The sequence below is a fragment of the Monodon monoceros genome, unplaced genomic scaffold (assembly GCF_005190385.1).
Source record: "Monodon monoceros isolate NGI ecotype Baffin Bay Population unplaced genomic scaffold, NGI_Narwhal_1 Super_Scaffold_11, whole genome shotgun sequence".
In the NCBI taxonomy this organism is placed as follows: Eukaryota; Metazoa; Chordata; class Mammalia; order Artiodactyla; family Monodontidae; genus Monodon; species Monodon monoceros.
Window position 1 is genome coordinate 52,784,413 of NW_021703767.1, and position 21,295 is coordinate 52,805,707.

Here is a 21,295-nt window from a genome sequence, read left to right on the forward strand (position 1 = left end):
ATATATATATATATATATATATATATATATATATTCCTACTAAAAGAAACATAAATCAGAAACATAGATCAAAAATTTATGTCTTGTTACAGTGTACCAAGAATAGTACATTATTATGAATTATGATCATTTATCGAATGTAAGTTTTGCATAAACACAGTGGCCACTGAACATTATCAGAAAATTGAACATAGATGAAAGAAAAATCCAATTCGAAATATGCTATACCATCACAGAAGCTAATAAACTTTATTTTAGAATTGAATTTAGGACAGTGACAAAATTTACTTGGACACTTAAAACACAGAGTTGCCTCATTGTAATCAGTTAGCATTATGCAGTCTGTCATCATCTATGGAAATCTACACACAACCAAAATTTATAAAGATTCCACCATGATATGCTCCCACATAAAAAGCCAAAAAAATCTGAATTTATTTATGAAATGGTAGTTATAAGACATTTCCTGAGTTAGAAATGTTTCAAGTTTCTAAAAAAGATGTAAAAGTGAGATACAAGTTTACCCCATCATATATTACTACATCCAATTGAAACACATGACTCAAATTCCTAGTCCTAGAAGTTACACACCTTCTCACTGATCTAATAACCTAAAAAGTAAAATTTCATGGATTACATTGCTATATCAAGAAGAATCTCAGGGCTACCAAATGTGAGAAAGAAGTGTAAAGATGTTTCTAAAACAAGTTAGTTTTATTAGATCTACGTTAAAACTACAAGGCGAAAATACAGTTTTAAACAGAAACATCTGGCTTCCCATAACCTTGGCCATTCTTGGGAAGTCTATAAGAAGAAGCAATCACTATGATATTTCTATTCCTTACTTCTGGAACCTTGTGGCAATTCAAAATGCCCATTAACAGTCCTGGAGAGAGTCTTAGAGCTTGGAGCTAAAAGGCAGCTAACTAGAAGGGTCACCACCCTCAAGATGTATAAACTGTGGTCCAAGAATATTAAGTGATGAGCCCATAGTTACATAATTGGTTAGATTCCTATGATTATGTTAGGATTCATCACTAATTTAGAGAGCAAATGATAAATAAGGAAACATTTATGCCATTTTACCTTTGGCAGAGGGTTTTACAATGCTTGAATTTGACGGTTTTACTCACTCTGGGTATTTCTTTGGCTGCTATTTACAAACAACTTCAGAGTCTATATACCTAGATAACTGAATTTTCTGTTACACAATCCTATGTTTCATTAGACTATATGAGACTACTGTTTCTGACCTGAAACATTAGAGATTTCTTAGAGGTTTTTCCTATATCTAAGAAAACTAAAATCCAGAGACCTTAAGAGTCTTAAACTAAAATTCACCTCAACTACGTTAAGACATTATATAATTTAATTAATATTTATTTTCCAGTCTGGAAATCTAAATAGACTATCACTATCGGTGAATATTCTAGATAGAACTTAAATGTCCCAGAAGTGGAAAACTCTATTATTTGCTCTATTTAGTTTAAGATAGATCATGAAATTTAACACTGAAATAGCCAAACAACAAACTTCAATGAAGAATCTCTAAGTCAAAAATCCTGGCTATAAAATGAGGATTCAGTTGATGTCACTTCATTCATCACTGCCCCTGCTTCTCACTTAATAGTCAAAGTATAGGAACTGAAGTTACATCTCCCACCCACATCTTGCACACCTCCACCTCCAATCAAGACTACGTCCTGAAGACACTGTCCAACACCAAATGCTGGTGGAATGGAGCAACAGGAACTCTCACTGCTGGTGGGAATGCAAACAGTACAGCCACTTTGGAAAACAGTTTGGGAGTTTCTTACAAAACCAAACATAGGCTTATCATAATATCAAGAAATCATGCTCCTAAATATTTGCTCAAATGAGCTGAAATCTTATGTCCACACAAAATCCTACACACCAATATTTATAGCAGCTTTATTCATAAGTGCCAAAAATTGGAAGCAACCAAGATGTCCTTCAATAGGTGAGTGGATAAACAAACTGTGCTACATCCATGTAATGGAGTATCATTCGGTAATAAAAAAAAAATCAACTATCAAGCTATGAAAAGACATGGGACAACTTTAAAGGCATACTGTTAAGTAAAAGAAGCCAGTCTGAAAATGTTACATATTATATGATTTCAACTATATGACATTCTGAAGAAAGCAAAAACTATAGAGACTTTAAAAAGATGAGTGGTTGCCAGGGCTTCAAGAGGTGTATGGTGGAGGCAGTGGGGGAGGGAAGCAATGAATAGGTGGGACACAGGGCATTTTTAGTGCAGTGAAACTATTCTACATGATACCATAATGGTAGATATATGACATTATTATACATTTGTGGAAACTCTGAGAACCGTGCAATACAAAGAGTGAACCCTAATACAGACTATGAACTTTAGTTAATAAAACTGTATCAATACTGGTTCATCACTGTAACAAAAGTACCACCTTTTGCAAGCTTTTAATAATCGACGAAACGGCAAATGGCGGGAGGGAGTATACGGGAGCTCTGCTTTCTGAGTCATTTTTCTGCAACCCTAAAACTGCTCTAAAAAATAAAGCTATTAAAACAAAATAAGAACGCTGTCTCATGAACTAGCTATTGACACAGAGAAATTTGTGTAAACCTTGTGTAAAACTACAAGGTTTAAATAATATGAAAAGCAAATACACAAATGCAATGATATTTCCCCCAAAACAAACACATGGTAACATTCATCCTAACTGTGAAACAAAAAGCAACATAAATGACCTTAACCCTGCGAAAAATAAAATCTGAAATATTCTTACCTGTCCTGCGACTGCTCTTCGTACATCCTCTCCTTGCCTTCTTTAAAGAGTCTTATTGCTCTTTTTGACTTTTTCATTAGACTATCAATGTAGATTTTAAAATATTCATTCTCACTGAGTTGGGCAAGTTTCTGGTTGTCGTCATATTTACTCAATATAAGTCTCAAATGCTGATATGTATCAGGTAAAATATCAAGTATATACGGTGGGCTATTCTTCAACTGGAGTTTGGGATTTTGGCACAGTCTGACCTAAAAGAAACAAAGACAGAAATAAAACACTTTCATGTGAACTGCAACACTTTCTTTCACAGAAGAGCTGAGAAAATTATCAAACTATGTACTATTTCTTTGCCTTGCATAATATACATTTTGATTTTAAAATTATCATCAGCAATCTACAAAGAATCTACATTCCCATCTGTTTTCGTACAATTAAATACTATTCTCTTCTCTTCTCATTCAGTTTTTCTATGTCAGACCTTAACTTTCAACCCCAAAAGTTTTCATTCTCTCTTCAACATCCCATTGTTCACGGCTTAACAGAACATCTATGTGCTAATTATTATATAGCACTAACAGTCTCTTTTTTAAACAAAAATGAGGTTATGGGCCTCATCTGCTGGCCCATTTTAACATCTCACATTCAGAGATTATTTTCCCAGCTAAAGCTCTTTGATAGATTTTAATTTACGTTTTGGTGTATTGTTCCCAAACCCTGAGAAAACTAAACACAGGTGCTCTTTTAATAACTGAATTATTAAGTAGTAAATGGGTGTCAGGTCAGAACAAGTCTTTTCCACCTCTTCACATTACATCCCAGGCCTAGAAACACATGTTACATAACGGTTCAGTCATTTCATCAGGTGCCACCCAACGGCTGGGGCGTTCAGGGCTGCCTGCATAACCATACCTTCTGCTAGCACGAAAAGGTAGTAATTCTACTACTACATTCACTTCTTTCTACATGTTCATGTGATTTAGTCATAAGTAATTTTACCCATCTCTCATTCTTACCCCTCCAATCACAGCATAAAGAACCATCCAATTAAACGACTGTTTAAATAAACTCATTGGGAATTGCACAAGTGTGTACATAGTGTAAAGGCACACACTCTTACAAAAGGCAATATGTACACATCAAAGCAGAGTTACTGAGAAGCTCATGAAGCATAAGCTTGAGGGTCCCTCAGACACTTGGCCCTCTTCTAAAGGTCTCGTCATACATTTTTTTTGTGAAGTTTTCAAGAGCAAGATATTTTACACACAATTAGTTAAGATTTCTGTCTTTTTCCCAGTGCAACATCCCTTCTGTCAAACTTAACCTTCTGCTGGGTGGCACTGAAGGAGCTGGGGGCATTTCTGGAGTCTGGCTAATGGGAATTTGAGTTGAAATACACTTAGTTTGGCTTTAGTGGAAGGTACATGTAAGGAACGCAGTCACTTCTGGAACTAGTTAAATCACTGTCAGCAATTGTGATGAAAGAATGGCTTCGGGAATATTTCAAGTGTTCATGGTGCTGACCAGCCCAGCACAGGAGCAGGAAGGTCACGTTTAAATTTCGTAATTTGAATGTGTCCAATGGTACCCAGAATTGGAGGCATACGTGGGCAACGGAAGAGAATCAAAGTGCAAAGTGTACAGAGGGCTTCCCTGGTGGCGCAGTGGTTGAGAGTCTGCCTGCCAATGCAGGGGACACGGGTTCGTGCCCCGGTCTGGGAAGATCTCACATGCCGCGGAGCGGCTGGGCCCGTGAGCCATGGCCGCTGGGCCTGCGCGTCCGGAGCCTGTGCTCCGCGGCGGGAGAGGCCACAACAGTGAGAGGCCCGCGTACCGCAAAAAAAAAAAAAAAAAAAAAAAAAAAAAGAATCTGCCTGCCAATGCAGGGGACACAGTTTCGAGCCCTGGTGCAGGAAGATCCCACATGCCGCGAAGCAACTAAGCCCGTGCGTCACAACTACTGAGCCTGCGCTCTAGAGCCCGAGAACCACCACAACTGAAGCCCGCGCACCTAGAGCCCGTGCTCTGCAACAATGAGTAGCCCCCACTCACGGCAACTAGAGAAAGCCCACGCCCAGCAACGAACACCCAATGAAGCCAAAAATAAATAAATAAATAAAATAAATTTTAAAAAAGAATAAGTGTACAGAGTCTAGATTATTTCTCTGATGTTTGTGGACTTAACCATTTCTTTTAATGGTCTTTCTTTTCATACCCAATTTTGTATTTGTACTTTTTTCTTTAAAAGGACCACTCCAAATTTCAGGTTCCACAAAAACATGGATCCACTTTTGGGTACTCATAAAAGCGCCCCGGCCAAATGAAAAAGAGTTGAACGTTAATAATTTCAAGAACCACAAACACAATAAATCAAGGAAATGACAAATGAAAAAGTACTCTTAAACTTACTTTCTCACTTGCTTCCTTTGAGAAATGACCATATCTTTTGTGGGGGAAAAAAGTCTGGCTCAAACTATCAAGCATCAGCCCCTAATTTAAGACAACCATTTCTCACATTAACTAAGGGTGCATTTCTCACATTAACAATGTGTACTCCACTTCGTACACAGTGCCTAAAGCAGAACTGTCTAGCATACAGTACAGAACTAATAAATGGATGTATAGATGGTTGGTTGATTGATTCTGAAAGTCTTTATATGTATTTTTACACACAGATGTTATTATATTACTTCCTTATTTTCATGATTGAACTATATAATAGTATTTTCTCCCCTAAAGACAGATGAAGTCCCAAATATATCAATGATTTAACAAATCTTGCTTGAAACAAGATGGTTTTTCAATTCTTAAAACTAAAAGATAATATCGCGAGTACACACAAATTTCAAAAGTATCACCACCAACATCCTACAGCAGGCAGTTTAATTTCAGCAACATAAAACTTGGTACAACATGTCGCAGACTGATAAATTATTAACTTGTAGTTAGGGGGCTAGGCAACTTTAAATTCATTTCCTCCAACTGGTGAATTTTTTAACTGATAAATAAAAAAATTTTTCAGACATTCCAAATCACTGTTCTTTAATAGATTCTTTTAAACGGTACAGATTTTTAATTTACTATATGCTACCTGGCCTTTTTCTCATTTGTTTTATTTACATTATAATTCTATCTGAGTATTGATTTATTCAGTAAAATTGTTTGAATAACTACTATATACCAGGTACTGAGCTTAGTGCCAGGAAATTATAGATGACTAGAGCATACTTCATGCCTCAAGGACTCTGGCAGAAGAGACCTAGTTCTCTATAATTAACTTAGGAGCAATGTAATTCTTGCTCTAAGGGATCTTAGTGAAGATCCTGTCCAATCCATTCATTTTTCAGATAAAGAAACTAAGAACTACAAAGATTACGGCGACTATTGAAAAATCATTAATCCAACACAAGAGTCTGCATCTTATGAATCTCAGCCTGATCTTCCTTCTAACTATATCACAATTTAATTAGAATTAGGCATATAACTAATGATCCCTGGCTAAACTCATTTACATTTTTATTTTACTCCATTTGCAAATTTACAGGAACTTGAGGACCCATTTGTTAATTCTACAAACGTTTATATGTCAGGCATTGTTTCGGGCCCTATGGAGTACAGCAATGAATAAATCACACACCTGTCCTCAAGGAGTGTTCTAGTGAAAAAGACTGGTGGCTTAGAAAAGAATGACAGGAGAATCAGAGTGCTATAATGGAGGAGACTACGAAGTGCTAGAGGAGGAATGAAGCAGACACATCTACGTGGCAGGGCCATGAAAGGCATACCTAAATTTGCAAAAGGAATATTCCAGGCAAAGGGATGTGCAGAGGCTTGAGAGGCCCCAGAGAGTAGGGTGTGTGAAGAGTAGTCAGTGCAGTCATTCTAAAAGGTGGGGGCATAGGAGCCCCTGGGTGAGTGGAATGAGGAGATCTTCAATAGGCTAGAGTCAGTTCATCAAGGCCTTTGTAGGCCACACAGTTTTTCTAAATCTGCACTTGGGCAAGTGCAATATAAAATGCTGAACTACTACTGCACGCCGCTGACTGTGCAGTTCATCAGTTGGATTAGTATTAAACTGTGATTTATGTCAACTCTTGCCGAAAATTGCCGAAAATGAATAACCCTATGCCAGGACTATGACTTCCTAGCAGGTCAAATTCAATTCAATTCAATAAATATTTATTGAGTGCCTGCTATGTGCAAGGAACTGCAAAAGCCAGGGCGAGAAAAATTGCTTTTCTAAAACCAGTATTTTAAGGAGAAAAATCAAGCTCACCATTTAAGGTTCAAGTTCAGATTCGAATGAGTCAGACTTCTAGAAATATCGAAGTCACTCCCTAGAATGAAAGCGGGTCCCAACACAGGAGAGCTTTCACAAAGAACACATCTACAGTCACATTATACGCTGATGGAATTTTTAGGGCACCAACTGGTACATTAAAGGATTGGTTCATTACTCTTTGCTTTTGAACTAAAAGGTAAAACATCTAATATTGGAATTGGGCTAAAAATTCCATTATAGTCATTGGCTCAAAGGATTTTAGAGTTAAAGAGGACCCTGGAGGTCACCAAGACCAACTCCTTACTTGTTACATAACAATACTTAAACACAGAAATGGAACCTAGTTAAGTTTACTGCTCAGAACCCTGCTGTCTGGACTTACAAGTCATGCACTCTCTCCATAACAGTAGACAACTGCCTGATGTATTTCTTGAAAATGTATTTAAAGATTTTTAGGGCTTCCCTGGTGGCGCAGTGGTTGTGAGTACGCCTGCCGATGCAGGGGACGTGGGTTCGTGCCCCGGTCTGGGAGGATCCCACATGTCGCGGAGCGGCTGGGCCCGTGAGCCATGGCTGCTGAGCCTGCAAGTCCGGAGCCTGTGCTCCGCAACGGGAGAGGCCACAACGGTGGGAGGCCCGCGTACAGCAAAAAAAAAAAAAAAAAAAAGATTTTTAAGTAGACCTCTCTGTATATGTCTATATATGCATCGTCTCACATACATAAAAAATATATATTTTATATTTAATATGGCACTACATGTGTATTTCAGTAAATACATATTCACATACATAAAATATATATTCAACCATATCAAAGCAAAGGCACAAATATAAACACAGGATTTACTAGGGCTACAAGAATCTTCAAAGCCATTAATTATTCTGGAACACTCTTGCATTTAAACAGTTTCCTGAATGTGCTTTAATTAAAATTTCCAGCCAAAAGGTAACAAAGAAGTATTAGGTCAGCTAACATATTTTCTGCAAACAAGGTTCAAACCAGACCCTGAAACCTATGAAAGAAATTCTACTGAAGCAAATGGAAACTTCAACAGTAAGGAATTGTGCGCATACCATAAAAGACTTTTCATTATAAAACACACCTCACCTCATGGAGCATTCAGTTATATTAAATCATGTATTGTATCTGTGAAATGAAATATCCCATTTTTTTAAAGACAGTATGGGAAGCCTGAAAGAATCCCTTGTTTGTGCTCCTCAGGTAACTGCTGTAAGAGATTCCTTATTGCAGTTACTTAAAAATATGTCATTATGACAAAAAGTATCTGTGAGTTCTTTGGGTTCTTTACAGTTTAGTTCAGCAAATCACACCACTAAGTATATAAAAGCATAAAAACTTATACAGCATAAAATTTAAAAAATATAAAAATAAAGCAGAACTCTTTCTACATAGAATATTAATTGGGCAAAACAAGAACGTTAGCATATAACTGGTTATGAGTCTAGAAATTAATCATAGCAAGATTTGGGGGGAACTACCAATTCTTTTATGGTTTTCAAAGAAGGTTTCTTTAGAAAGACACCTTTAACCTTTATAACCTTTTATAACCTTTATAACCTTTATAACCTCTTTATAACAGTTTTATTGTTATAAGAAGCACCATTAAATAACTGACTAGCTGTAATTAAGATGTCAATTGTGTATTCATTTATTCACATATCTATCTTACTGGTCTACCTCCATCACCTAACGTAGGATCTTGCATATAGTAGATGCGCAATAAATATTTGATGGAGGAAAGGAGAAAAGGAACAAGTTAAGGAGGAACCTCTCAGAAGCAAAGTAATATTACAAACAGGATTCCACACCTATATTGAATAAACCTGTCTACAAATGAATACAACGCTTGGGAAAGAACTTGATCATTTCAAATATAGGGGGTAAAGATCCTTTTGATTTACTTCTCTTGGAAAGAGGAAGATTCAAGCAGCGTGCTTGAATCTTCATACTATAAACATAGGCATCAGAACCAAACAAACCTGGGATCTAGCCCTGCCAGTTACTAGCTTTACAACCGTGGGCCAGTTTCTTCTTCTGGAAACCATGAAAACTTCTAAAGATGTTACAAATTCTCAGAAGAGGAAATGTAAAGTGCTCTGCACAATACCTGACACATACTGGGCACTGGCAACTTTTTAGGATATCTTCGCCTTCCATATTATACCACAACATGGCAAAATCCCTGCAGGTTTTGCAAAGATGTGAGAATTAGACCAAGGGCACTGGCCGCCTTGTTGGAGATCATTAAGAGTTCTTTTATTTAGCTCCTAAAGTTTGTTATACTACCTGAAATCCTTAAAAAGTCTCCTGTTTTGTACAGAATAGGAGCAGATAAGGCTAATAAGCCCAGGTCACTACTCCTGATTTGGAATCAGTACCTAGGTACTCAGCTGATCTGGAATCATTTGAAAGGTAGAATACTTAAGAACTATTTTTTGTAATTCCTATTAGAAAACAGTGTGAGCTTAACAATTATTTAAATGTTAATATGTTAAAAAGCTAAAAATTTAGCCGGATATTTTCAAAATGCTTCTTTAAGTACTAGGAGAAAATCAGCACTTACAAATACATTTAAAAATATCTTAAATATATGCCCAAGCAGAGTAGATAAAAACAGCATTGTGGCATCATCTAAGTCACAGCATGTTTTAAAGGTGATCTTAATATAAAGGCTCAGGACTGATTTCCATTTCAATTTTTTACTTATTTATGCACTTAATTGCTATAAAACTAGTTTAAATATATATTGTTTATTCTATAATACACAATTTTAAAACATGATTTAGACATTACGAATGTTACAAGTTAAATCACTTCTTGACAACCCAACATAAAATTTAAAAATTCCCCAAAACTTCTCTGTATATTTCCTTACTTCCCTCTTATCTAAGTGGAAGTTTCAGTTATCTACCAAGGATTACCCTTCTACTTGTTCTTAGCCTCTCCTTCTCACATTGTAATCCAGGATGCCACTTCATCAATTATTTCTTCTTCCCTTACATCTTAAATCACTCCCTACCTACATTCCTTCCCCTAAATCCGTGAACTTCTCCAATAGCACCTACACACAAAGTTATGCTCTGATCAAACCCTCAAGCTATCTATCAGACCTTTCTTTCTTTATACTAGTTGTCCCAGTTCTAGAACAATTTTTAAATAATCCACATACTCGTTTTCATCTAGCTGTCACATAAGCAAAACTACACTGAAAGATCAACAATGGACTCGACTCAGGACATTCAATGACTTCTTGAACTTTCATTCGGCTTGGTTTTCTCCATTTGAACTTGGTTTTCTCAGAATTTGAAACTAGATCCTCATTAAAGCTATCTCTACTTAGGAAATCAGTATGCTCTCATTCTTTTCCTATCTGTCTCATCACTGTTCTTTGCAGGATTCCCTTTCCTTCACTGCCATCTAATTATAGATACACACCCGATACAGCCGAGAATTCCAATCTCTAACTTTTTCTCCACCTCTCACCTTCTATTCTGCCCTCCAACTCTCTTGTTGTTCTATAGCTTGAAATGCTTCTTCTATGGGCATATCTACCAAACATATGTCTCCAGTTTCAACTTCTCTCTTTAACTGCACATTCAATTTTCTGACTTCAAAATGGATTTCACTCTGGCAAGTCAAACTCGACATGGCCAAAAAACAAACTTATCATGCACCAGCCCCCAAGCTTCCTCTTTTTCTTCCTATGTACCTTATCTCATTAAGGGCATCACTGCCTTTAGAGTCAACTAAGCTGAAAACCTCAAGAATCACTTTCACTTCAACTTCTTGTTCATCCTCTATCTCTGAAGGGTCACCAGGACCTTAGATTTTACTCCAAAATACCTCCCACGTTTGAACCAACACTTGCTTAATCTACTGTCAATTCTCTAGCTCAGCCCTTCATTATTTCTTGCCCAGTCTGTTTTAATTCCTCTTGATCATTATTCCTACTTTTAAGGGTTTCTTTTTGTCTCTTAATTCATCCTTTCTAGAGTCAAGACAGTAATTTATCACAGCATAGCCTTGACTTTCTCTCACTCTGCTCAAACATCTCAGTGTTTTTCGGCCTACCAAATAAAGTCCAAATTACTTGACAAAACAGTCAAAGCCTCTTCATCTTTCTCTAACTAACCTTCTTTCACTCAGCAATCTCCCTTTACTCATCATTCCTTCTGTCTGATGTGTCCTCACTTCACTGGAATCCAAAGCATCCTCTAAAAAATAGCTGGATAATACCTCCACTATGCTGCATTCTACACCAACTTTTCACCCCAGCAAGCAACACTCACATCTACCAGACGCTGTGTTACAGCACTTTATTTACACCGTATTACAGCACTTAACTACACCCTACAGGATAACATGGTTATCTATGATTCTCTATCTTTCCATACTTAGGACATGATAAATGAATGATGAAATAAATAGATAGCATAGAAAGCAACTCTGAAAGAAAGTGAGAAGTTGATTCAAAATCTGAATGGTTAAAATTCTATAGGATTTAAAAGATAATAGCTGATTAAGGCTTCTGCTAAATGTGTGCTCCATATCACACAGATAAAAACCCAGGGAACTCTTGGGAGGATTCCTTTCAATCTTTTGCTTTATCCAAAAGCTTTACCTAGAAGTGATAAGAGGCAAACTTTGGGATCACTCCATTTATCTAAGCACAAATCAGAATCTAACTCAGCAGTAAACAAAATAAGCCAGACACGTAATGTGTTACCATATCAAAGTCTACTAGGGCCCATGATTCTGCTAATATAGAACAACCTAACTAAGGAAAAAGAAATATGTGAAGAATAATTCAAATAAATGATATTCCCTGTTCCAAGGGCCCAAGGACAGTGATATTCTCAAACCGAACAAACATAAACAATAGGCATCCTAAACCTAAATGTTATTCCACATGCAATATTTCTCAGAGGTGTGAGTAATTCAACTCAGAAGAGAATACTTACTCTTATTTTTTAATAGCTGCATATAATTTAAGCATTTTTGATTGACAAACTTTAAAATATATTATGGTTGAAGTGACATTATAAAGATAGAGAATAAATTATATTCCAAGCTTGGCAAATGTACTAAATGTACTGACGGTTAAAAGCAGGAAAAGGCTGTTTGGTATCATCACTTTTTAAATGTTTTTAAAACTCTTTCGGTAATGTAATTTCAAATGAATGACAAGGACAGCAAGACAAAAACGTAGGCAGGTACTCAACTTGCTTTGCTCTTTAGCATCAATTAATTACTCTTTAGTTTCCTGAACATCCATGTACGCTCAGTACATTTAGTACCTATTAGATGGAAAACCGTTTCTTCCACTTTCCATCACCTGGCTAAGATGCTTGTGAAAACCATGTGCAGGAACCTCACATTAATAAATCATCATTCCTACCATACTGATTAGCAATCATTTCCTTACCCTCACCACAGCATTTCCAACAAGAGTACAATAATGCTATTCCTAAAGGCAGTGGCCAGCAGAATCCAGACAGACAACAGTCTGAGCAGTGGCCAGAAAAACAAGACATGTTCTCGACTGCTCCCACTGTACTTTGTATAGGTCTGTATTACAGCCCCTTCCATACTACATGGCAATTATCCACTTACATGCCTGGCTCTGATGCTGGTCTCTGAGCTCCATGACAGGTCAAGGGCAAAGTTATATCTTGTATAGCTTTGCATCCCCAGGTAATAAGCACTTCATAGAAACACAGTAGGTCCTCAAGAAATGTTTAAGTGTTTAAGAACCTCCATCTCTGTAAGAGCTTTGGAACAGACTCCACATTTCAGGTGTATTTGAACCTTGCTGTGTATTCATGAGTAATAGTTCTGTCACTATATCAAACAGGCAACTACTGACCTGAAGAGTTTGGGATCAGCTATTGACTTACACTGACATGTAGAACTAAAACCAGAAAATATGTCTAAATGAGATGCTTTGGGATATGCTACTATTCTTTTTCTCAATAAATGCACTCTGCTAAGTCTGTGCCACTGATGTTTTCTTACAAAACACTTTACATCTTACAAGGAACACAGCTGAGCAATTACTCCCTCCCACTCTCAGTGACCTTGTATAGAAAGCCTGCCCTCTGAAAACATAACAATTAGTTGGAACTGGAATTTCAGTTGACTGTTTTAAATTCTAGAGGCCAGGGAATGGTGTAACTACACATTTCCCCTACAGTCTAAGACTGTTTCACTGCCCTGTGAGATGTTGTTTTACTTTATAAGTGGCTGAGACGACATACTCTACTTGGAGTTTGTTTACAATTTTACACTTCTAAGATTTGACCTTGTTGCAGAGGCTTCATAAAGAAAAAATGCCAAATGCTTAACCTTGCCTTTTACATAACTACCAGTTAGATTTGAAAGTTACTATTTTCTGTTATTCAGAAGCTAAACTCCTACTATTGCAGTTATTTTACAAAACAGGTAATGTGTCAAGTGATTCACTTTTGGACTAATAATAAAGTTCCTGATGTAATCACCAGGACAGTGTTGATATCATGAACCACTTCCTTCACCACTGACAAGGAAGGAAAGACAAACACATGTGGGTGATCCTTCTGCATTACACAATTAAATAAAATAGACTTTCCAAATAGTAATTATCAATGCTTTTTTATTACTGTGAGATAGAGTAGCGATAAACATACTGAACTCTTCTAAAATGATTTATATGGTTTCCCTCCACAAAGCCCACGAATGCATTCATAAATGAACACAACAATTTTCAGCCTTGACAAATAATGAAGACAAATAGGGAAAGCCACACAATGCACCTCTGGCCAACACCGATACCCGCATTCCACTAAGCAGAGACTTTAGGTAGTAGATTTCCTTGTGAGTCAAGTTTCTCAATTGGAGAGGCTAAACACAAACCCATGAAAGGGTTAACAAAACAAACAATGGCAGAAGCTTAACTATCAAATAACCATCTATTTTACCATAACCCATGGTGAAATAATTAAAAGAGGAGAAAACTTAGGTTAACAATCGGTTACAGACCAAAATTACACACACATTTTTTAATGTTTCAAAAATAATGACTCTATATTACCTACAGTTTACCACTTCTTATATAAATCTTTTTCATTTGATGTTCTAACATTTACTCACAATTGTACAAATTCTGACAACTCAAAGGGGTGGGGAGAGAGGAGCAGCTCCCTGGTAGAATCTGACCCATTTTTGCCCACTCATATAACAGATAAGTTAAAGAAAAACCTTGAATCTCCTTCTCTTATGCCCAACTAATGGTTCAGGCATGAGAGTGACCTTAAATTGCTTACTCCTTAGAAAAGCAAAGACAGCTAGTATTGTGCCTGTCAAATATATACAATTTTTCCAACTGCATGCCCCTCATTCTTAAGTATCCAATGTTAAAATCAAAACCTGACCTCAAGCAGCAAGTTGCAATGTTCTGACACTATGACATCATTCTGTCTGGAGCACTTTAATATCACAATTTGAATAAATTGGCAGAAGCTTAAATAGGTCACACTGAATCCTAAAACTAAGGATATTTATCTAACAAAAATATTCTGGCTCTGCCTTTAGCATCACCAGCCATATAATGCCAGGTCTATTGTTCATCTACCCATCTGTACTTCTCATAAGGAGAAATGAAAATAAAGTAAATCTTATCCCCTTCCTGTATTGCTAATACCACTGACAGTGGCTTTTTGCGGCAAATATTTGAACACTGTTACAAACCAAAGTAGACTGCTACCATATGACTTTGTGAAGGCTTTAGCACACACCTACAAAGAAATATTTTTTTAAACCTCCATTTCTGCAGTTATAAAGACATCAAGAGCCCTGCATCAACTAACTTTATAATTAGCCCCAAATATGTATGAAATAAAACCATAAGGCGCTACATTTACCAATATATAGGGTACAGTACTACTGCTTCAAGAGCAAAACTATTAATTTTGCACAGCAGCATGCTACATCTTAATTATATTTATTTCATAATCCTACTTAGTAAAATAGGACACAGCTACAGTTTTCTCCATAGACCCCTGTGAAGTATTCAGGTTGCCTAGACTTCTCTGGGCACTGACAGCCAGCATTATTTCTTCTTGTAACATTGTAGTTCATCTGAAAGCAACATGCAGAAACCACAGAAGTTTCTGATACTCTCAGTCCCACCACCTCCATCATAAATTTTCCTTTCACAATAAACAATGTGCAATCAAAAAGGTTTCCTGTTTCAAAATGGAATAGATGAAAGAAACTGTAACTCTATCATTAACAACAGCAAAAAAGTTCCTTAATGAAGATGAATTCTCAAAGATGAAAATGGAAACTCTCAAACACTGCTTCCTCACTTAAGGACTAATCTGGTTCTTTCCCCAGTTATCATTCTCAGCATCATACACTGTGCTTGTCATGAGTGGTCCATCAGAGACTTTTCTTAAATTACTTGTATACAGTCTTTTGTTATCTAACAGCAAGACAACCTTACATAAAATGTAACAAACACATCCAAACTATTCTATGCCATGCACCAACAAAGAGCAGCCAACAGTAAAAACTTTGCATGTCTGAGTCATGTAGAGGAACTTTGAACCTTGAAGAGTAGGACAAAAGGTAAAAAACAAGTCTTAGCTCTGAACCCAACTTTTCTAAACACCCAGAGCAGATATAAGAAAGATGGTCAATCCAAAGCAAAAGATTGTTGCTACAACAATAATTAGTATTAAGTAACAGTACAAATAAAACTGGAGAAACCAGCCACATCCAGGGTCAACCCAGCTGTGTGCAGACACGGTCAGACAAAACTTACCACTTTGTCCATGAGTTTCCAAGTTTTCTCCACAGTCCTGCGATCTGCTGCTGCTTGCTTAGGGGGTCCAACTGCATCTTGAATAGCATCAATAATACCCAAAATTCGTCCTTTTCGGGGGTTTCCTCCTCGACCACCAGGGTTTCTGCCATTCATAGAATTTGCCATCTGGAATCTTAGTTCTCTGAAAGGGAAATTTAAAAAAAAAAAAAAAAAAGTTAGTTGGTCATGAAAATATTTACCCAACAGAAAACAGGTTAACTTGTACACACTACATACTCCTCCATCAGTGAGAACAAAATCCAGGGCCCCAGATTCAACTTTTCAATAGCGTGTGAATTTACACTCTCAATCTTTACACACAACAAACAGGTTTAGTAGCAATGACCTTAGATTTGTTTTTGGAACACTAAGAGTTAAAGATGCAAGTAATGAAGGCTTGATTAATACCAAACTCATAACAATAAAAACTTATATAGATTTCCTCCAACTAGATAAGAATACACTGTTCTGTTTTTCCCCTCCCTGCCTTAATCCCAATTCAAAAGACTAGAACTGAAGCCCCCAGAAAATATTTTGGGAGCCTCCCTCAAAAACCGCACTTTCACTCTGTTAGATTTCGTCAAGTTATATAAACGTAAAGATACTTCTACAGGAGCTTAAGGGACACGTCTGCTGTCAACAAAGGCTTAGGACTTGGATTTTACCCGCTAAAACCACCAACTACGGACTCATGAACATGGACACACGAACACACAGTTCTTCAGCCAACGCGGTTGAGGAGTTGCGCCCAAGTTAAGAGCCATATAAACCAACACACAAATAACCCATTTTAAAAGAGAGTGAGAAACTGACAAGAGCGGGCACAGAAAGGAGGAGAGAGTTCACTTCTTTCGCTCCTCGCCTCTGGTCTCATCCAAGTGGGGTGGGGGTAAGGGGTCCAAAGCTTTGTTTCGGGACATCTGTGCCTCCTCCCGGCTCAGGCCCCTCCCCTGCCACTCTCGGATCACAGCTGGGGGAGGAAGGTGGACAGAGAAAGGACAAAGTATCGCCTCGCGCCTACAGCGCCCACAGCCCAGTCCGTCTCGGGCGCTCTGCGCTCGGCTCCCCGGGTTGCCTGCAATCCCAGCCGCCCGTCTCCCTTTACTCCCTCTTCCTCCCTCCGTGGCCCTGCCCAGGTCCGGGCTTTAAATACCCCTCTTCAAACTGTGACGGCGGCGGCGACAGCAGCTGGAAGCCGGGGCTGTCCCCTCTTCCTCTGTGGCCCGCGCCTGGCTGCCCCTGGGCCCCCAAGGCGGAAAGCAGCGTCGAGCCTCCCCCGCGCCCCCTTCCCTCCAGGCCTCTCGGCGCAGTAGCTGCCCAGAGACACGCGTGTGCGCGGGTCTGACTCTACGCGCACGAGCCCAGGGTGCGTGGGCAGCCCGGGCAGGGAGTGTGTAATTGCCGTGAAAACCCCGCTCCAGAGGAAGGAGTGACCCAGAGCACCATCGAGACAGGGAAACGCAACAATTACCGTCAAGACCAGTCCACGCCCGCTTTCCCCTCCCGCCCGACTCTCGGGGAGGCCGCGGGACGCCGCAGCAGCACTAGCCGGAGGGAAGAGACCACTCGCTGGCCACCCCACCCCTGTAGGATACACACACAGAGAGCCAGGGGCGGGGCGGGGCCGGGGCGGGGCCTCGCGCTACGGGACCAATCCCGAGCACCCGTGCCCTACCCGACAGCGGGCGGTGCCAATGGGCGAGAGGCGCCCGTCCTCCTCGCACTACCACCCGGTCCACGTCTCCCACAGTACACGATGGCCCCAGAGGAAGGCCGGTTCGCCGCACGTCCCAGATGGAAAGGGATTCGGAGGGAAATGGCGGGACTGGACTCACCCGAGAACGAAAGTGGAAAAGGGAAAGGAAATGAAAGAAAGGATGCAAGGCACTAGGGAATTGACCAATAAGGAGTGGGCGGGTGGGCGTGAGCGTTGGGAACCGGAGCCAAAGCGGACTCCGGCTAAAAGGCGGGACTTCCTGCTTCGCTCACTTTCCTAGTCTTTTGTTTCATAGCAACAGAGTAGTGGTTGAGAGGGTGTTGCTTCTTTACTCTGGGCGGATCCGAGGCTGAAGAATTCATCTCCCTAGGGCTGCCAAACTCTTCTACCCAGGACAGCAGCCAAACAGGTCTAAGGCATGGCTTCTTGTTGACTGTCGAAAACAGAGCAAACAGTCACTCAGCTTCTAAGATGAAGTATAAGGCTTTCATAGAATAGACTGGACTAGGGTTGACACCTGATTGCCAATCAAAACTTCCTAAATTTCTGAGTGTGTTTCCCTTTTACTGTTAGTTTTAAAGAATTGCTGATCAAACATCAGGTTGATGAAAAAGTAAATAGTTGACACCGCTGGCCAAATTGTCTCTACTAATCGTGCCAGGGCAGTGAAAGAACCAGACTATGTGGGTTGCTAATGTATACAATGTACCTTTTTATTTAGTGCAAGTTGTGTATAAATGACTGAAAAGGAAACAGCTTTTGTATTTTGTCAGTCACCTTTACTCTTGTGTCTGCCATTCTCTCCCAGCATTTGTAATCTCTCTGTGGCTCCATCCTTATGTCTTTAGAAACGTCCACATCTGGCTAATCTTAAAAGGAGAAAGCTACTGTGCTGGGATCCTTCTTTCAGCAAGATCGTATATTAAACAAATGCCTTCTATTTCTTTCTATTTAACTTCAGCCCCACCACAGGTGCTACTAACAATTGCTCTAGATTGTCATGCTTTGGAATTTTCTTTCCACCTCAGTTGGTAGTGTTGAATACACTTTACACCTTGGGCTTCTCAGGTGTCATAATATTTTGTATTCAAAAAATATTTTTTTAAATTCTTTCTCTAACCAGTTAACCCGATAAAATGTTTCTTAATGATTCTAACCACTTTCTACCTAAATAACCATTTTAGTACTGTGGTAATTACTGTCAAGGATCATGAGCTGTTATAAACATTATTTACAGCCCTAAATTCAGGTGGTTAAGATTTTCATTTGATTAAAACAGGCAAAACGTGCTCTTTGCAACTAGTCAGGTGATAAAATGTGGTTCAGGAAGCAATTTTGTTTCTTTGCCATTTTTTCTATGCCAATAATTAAAGAGTAGGTCCTTGTTTTCACATTGCATTTATCTGCATAAGTACTGGCCTCTCCATATCTCCTCCACCCATGCCTATCTCTTTTACTCATAGTAACAGTAGCTAAATTTACTAAAGGAAGACTGCAAAAGGAAAAAACGTATTGGGTCACCTTTTATATAAATCCAAAAAGAATATATGTATAGAAGGTTTTTCAGCATGTAGGAAAAGAGTAGCTTAAGGAAACATTACAACTAAGTACATTACTCATATTCATATCTAGATAAATGCAGAATAAGTAAAATACATGTTATAGCGTGTGGCATTCCTTTGATATTAGTTTTGCAACTGAAAGAGATGACTTAATGAAAAAATAGCACTGCCTATGGTATCAAGCGTATCATATTGAAACAAATTACAAGTTTTGTGGGATATAGTTTTATATATATGTGTGTATATATATATATTATACACACACAACACACATACGTATATATATAATACCAAGAATTTACAGCTTAATTCTCCACTAGCTATTTTATCAAAGCCATCTTGAATCCAAGTCAAGTTGTGGTGTAGTAGAGTTCCCATTTGAACCCTACTAGGATTCAGGATTTGCTTATGTCTGATGAACTGAGGGAGTAGTAGCCCTCCCTGCAAACTATTAGCATGAGTTGATGTGTGTGGGAGAAAAAATACCTGTTGGGATGAACCTTCATATCCCAGATGCTTCCAATGAAGACACAAGATATAAAACATAATAAAGGACTGCATGCTGAGGGCTATAAATAAAAGCGCAAAGAAGTGTTTTCATAGGGGACTTTGTGATACTCAGAGCATAAGTAGTAGTACTTCAAGGTGACAGAGTTGGCTAGAGAAATACTCTCCTCATTTCTGCATAGAACAAGTCAATCTCCAACATGGTGCAGTTTAAGGTGAATGCAGTATCCTTCAGCAGCATGGTGATTTGTAACCTAGAGGGAACTTGGGTACGACACCTTTATAGGAGAGGAGTGTTCTCCTGGAAGATCCTGGCATGAGGGAGAATGGTGAGACTCCTAACAAAGAGCTTTCCAACCACCATAACAGCCAGTAAGTGAATAATATAAACAAACTGATTATAAGTTTATGTGAGACCCCTCCCTTAGGACTCCCAGAAAAAACTGGGAGACATTGTGGCAGGGGTACTGAGAAATTCTGTAATGGCATATATGGACGCTTGTCATCTGAGCATTAATATTAGACCTTAATATATGTAGTCACAGGCTGGTGCCATTTGAGAAAATGCAGATTAGAGTCCTGTCTTTAAACACAGGAAAATTTTTTTGAAAAGAAGACACCTATTTGGGCAAATATTTATACTTTTTTCATTCAGTTCAATTTTTCTTCTTTTCTTTTTTCTACTTTCTCCAAATTCACAGGTAACCCATGTGATATTAGACTAGTTGACTAAATAACAAAACCTTCCTGTAACTTATTTGATCTATAAATAGCCACTCAAAAAATATTTGTTGAATGAATGAATTGACTGTTTGAGGATATTGTATAGGAAGTATAAGGTTGTCCCTGTTTCTGTGCAATGGAGTGTCCACTTTATTCACAATTTCAAGCAAGATGTTACTTTTCCTACCAGGTAGATTTACAATGCCCCTCTAACTCAAAATCAGAATGACACAACACAAAACACTAATCTCCCAGGGAGACTGTGGACACAAATTCACAGGTTAGAGATAAATAAGTGGATTATTACCTAGTCATATTGGGATATAACAAGTCATCCCTTATTAAGGGTAATAGATTTCCATCTTTCCTTAACAACACATACCAATAGCTAGCAGTGAGGCATGCTGATCTATGCATTCACCAGATAGAACCAGAATCTAAGTACTAGTTTGGGATCAACTGGAATTCTTGCTTAACAACAAAAGCAACAATAAATAACAATGCCTTAAACAAGATAGACTCTTATTTCTCTCACACGTAGAAAAAGTCTGAAAGTAGAAATTACAGGTAAGAATGGTGGCTTCACAATTTTTTCAAGTCCTTTTTCAACGACTTTTTTCAAAGAGTTCCTATCTTTCCTCTGTATCATCCCGGCACCTTTTTTCTCACCCTCAGATCACCTTATGTTCCAAGATAGCTATTGGTGCTGCAGCTATCATCACTTATTTTCAGGTTAAAAGCTAAGAGGAAGGGTAGAAAGGTATTACAAACTTCTCCCTGAATCAATTTCCTTTAAGTAATTTTCAAAGAACTCCCACAAATATTTCTCTTAATAGCTCAAGGCC

At 38.4% G+C, this 21,295-nt stretch overlaps 1 protein-coding gene across 1 annotated transcript in view; it reads right to left on the reverse strand.

Annotated features, from left to right (window-relative positions):
* CBLB (Cbl proto-oncogene B) overlaps nt 1–17,531 on the reverse strand; it is a 212,009-nt gene extending 194,478 nt beyond the window's left edge. Inside the window, exons 1-3 of the mRNA XM_029213594.1 lie at nt 17,413–17,531; nt 15,900–16,083; nt 2,793–3,043 (exon numbers count right to left, since the gene is read on the reverse strand). Of these exons, the coding sequence (XP_029069427.1) occupies nt 2,793–3,043; nt 15,900–16,067 (419 nt within the window). The 5' untranslated portion in view covers nt 16,068–16,083; nt 17,413–17,531. The remainder of the gene's footprint in view (nt 1–2,792; nt 3,044–15,899; nt 16,084–17,412) is intronic.
* Between the last annotated feature and the right edge of the window lie 3,764 nt (nt 17,532–21,295).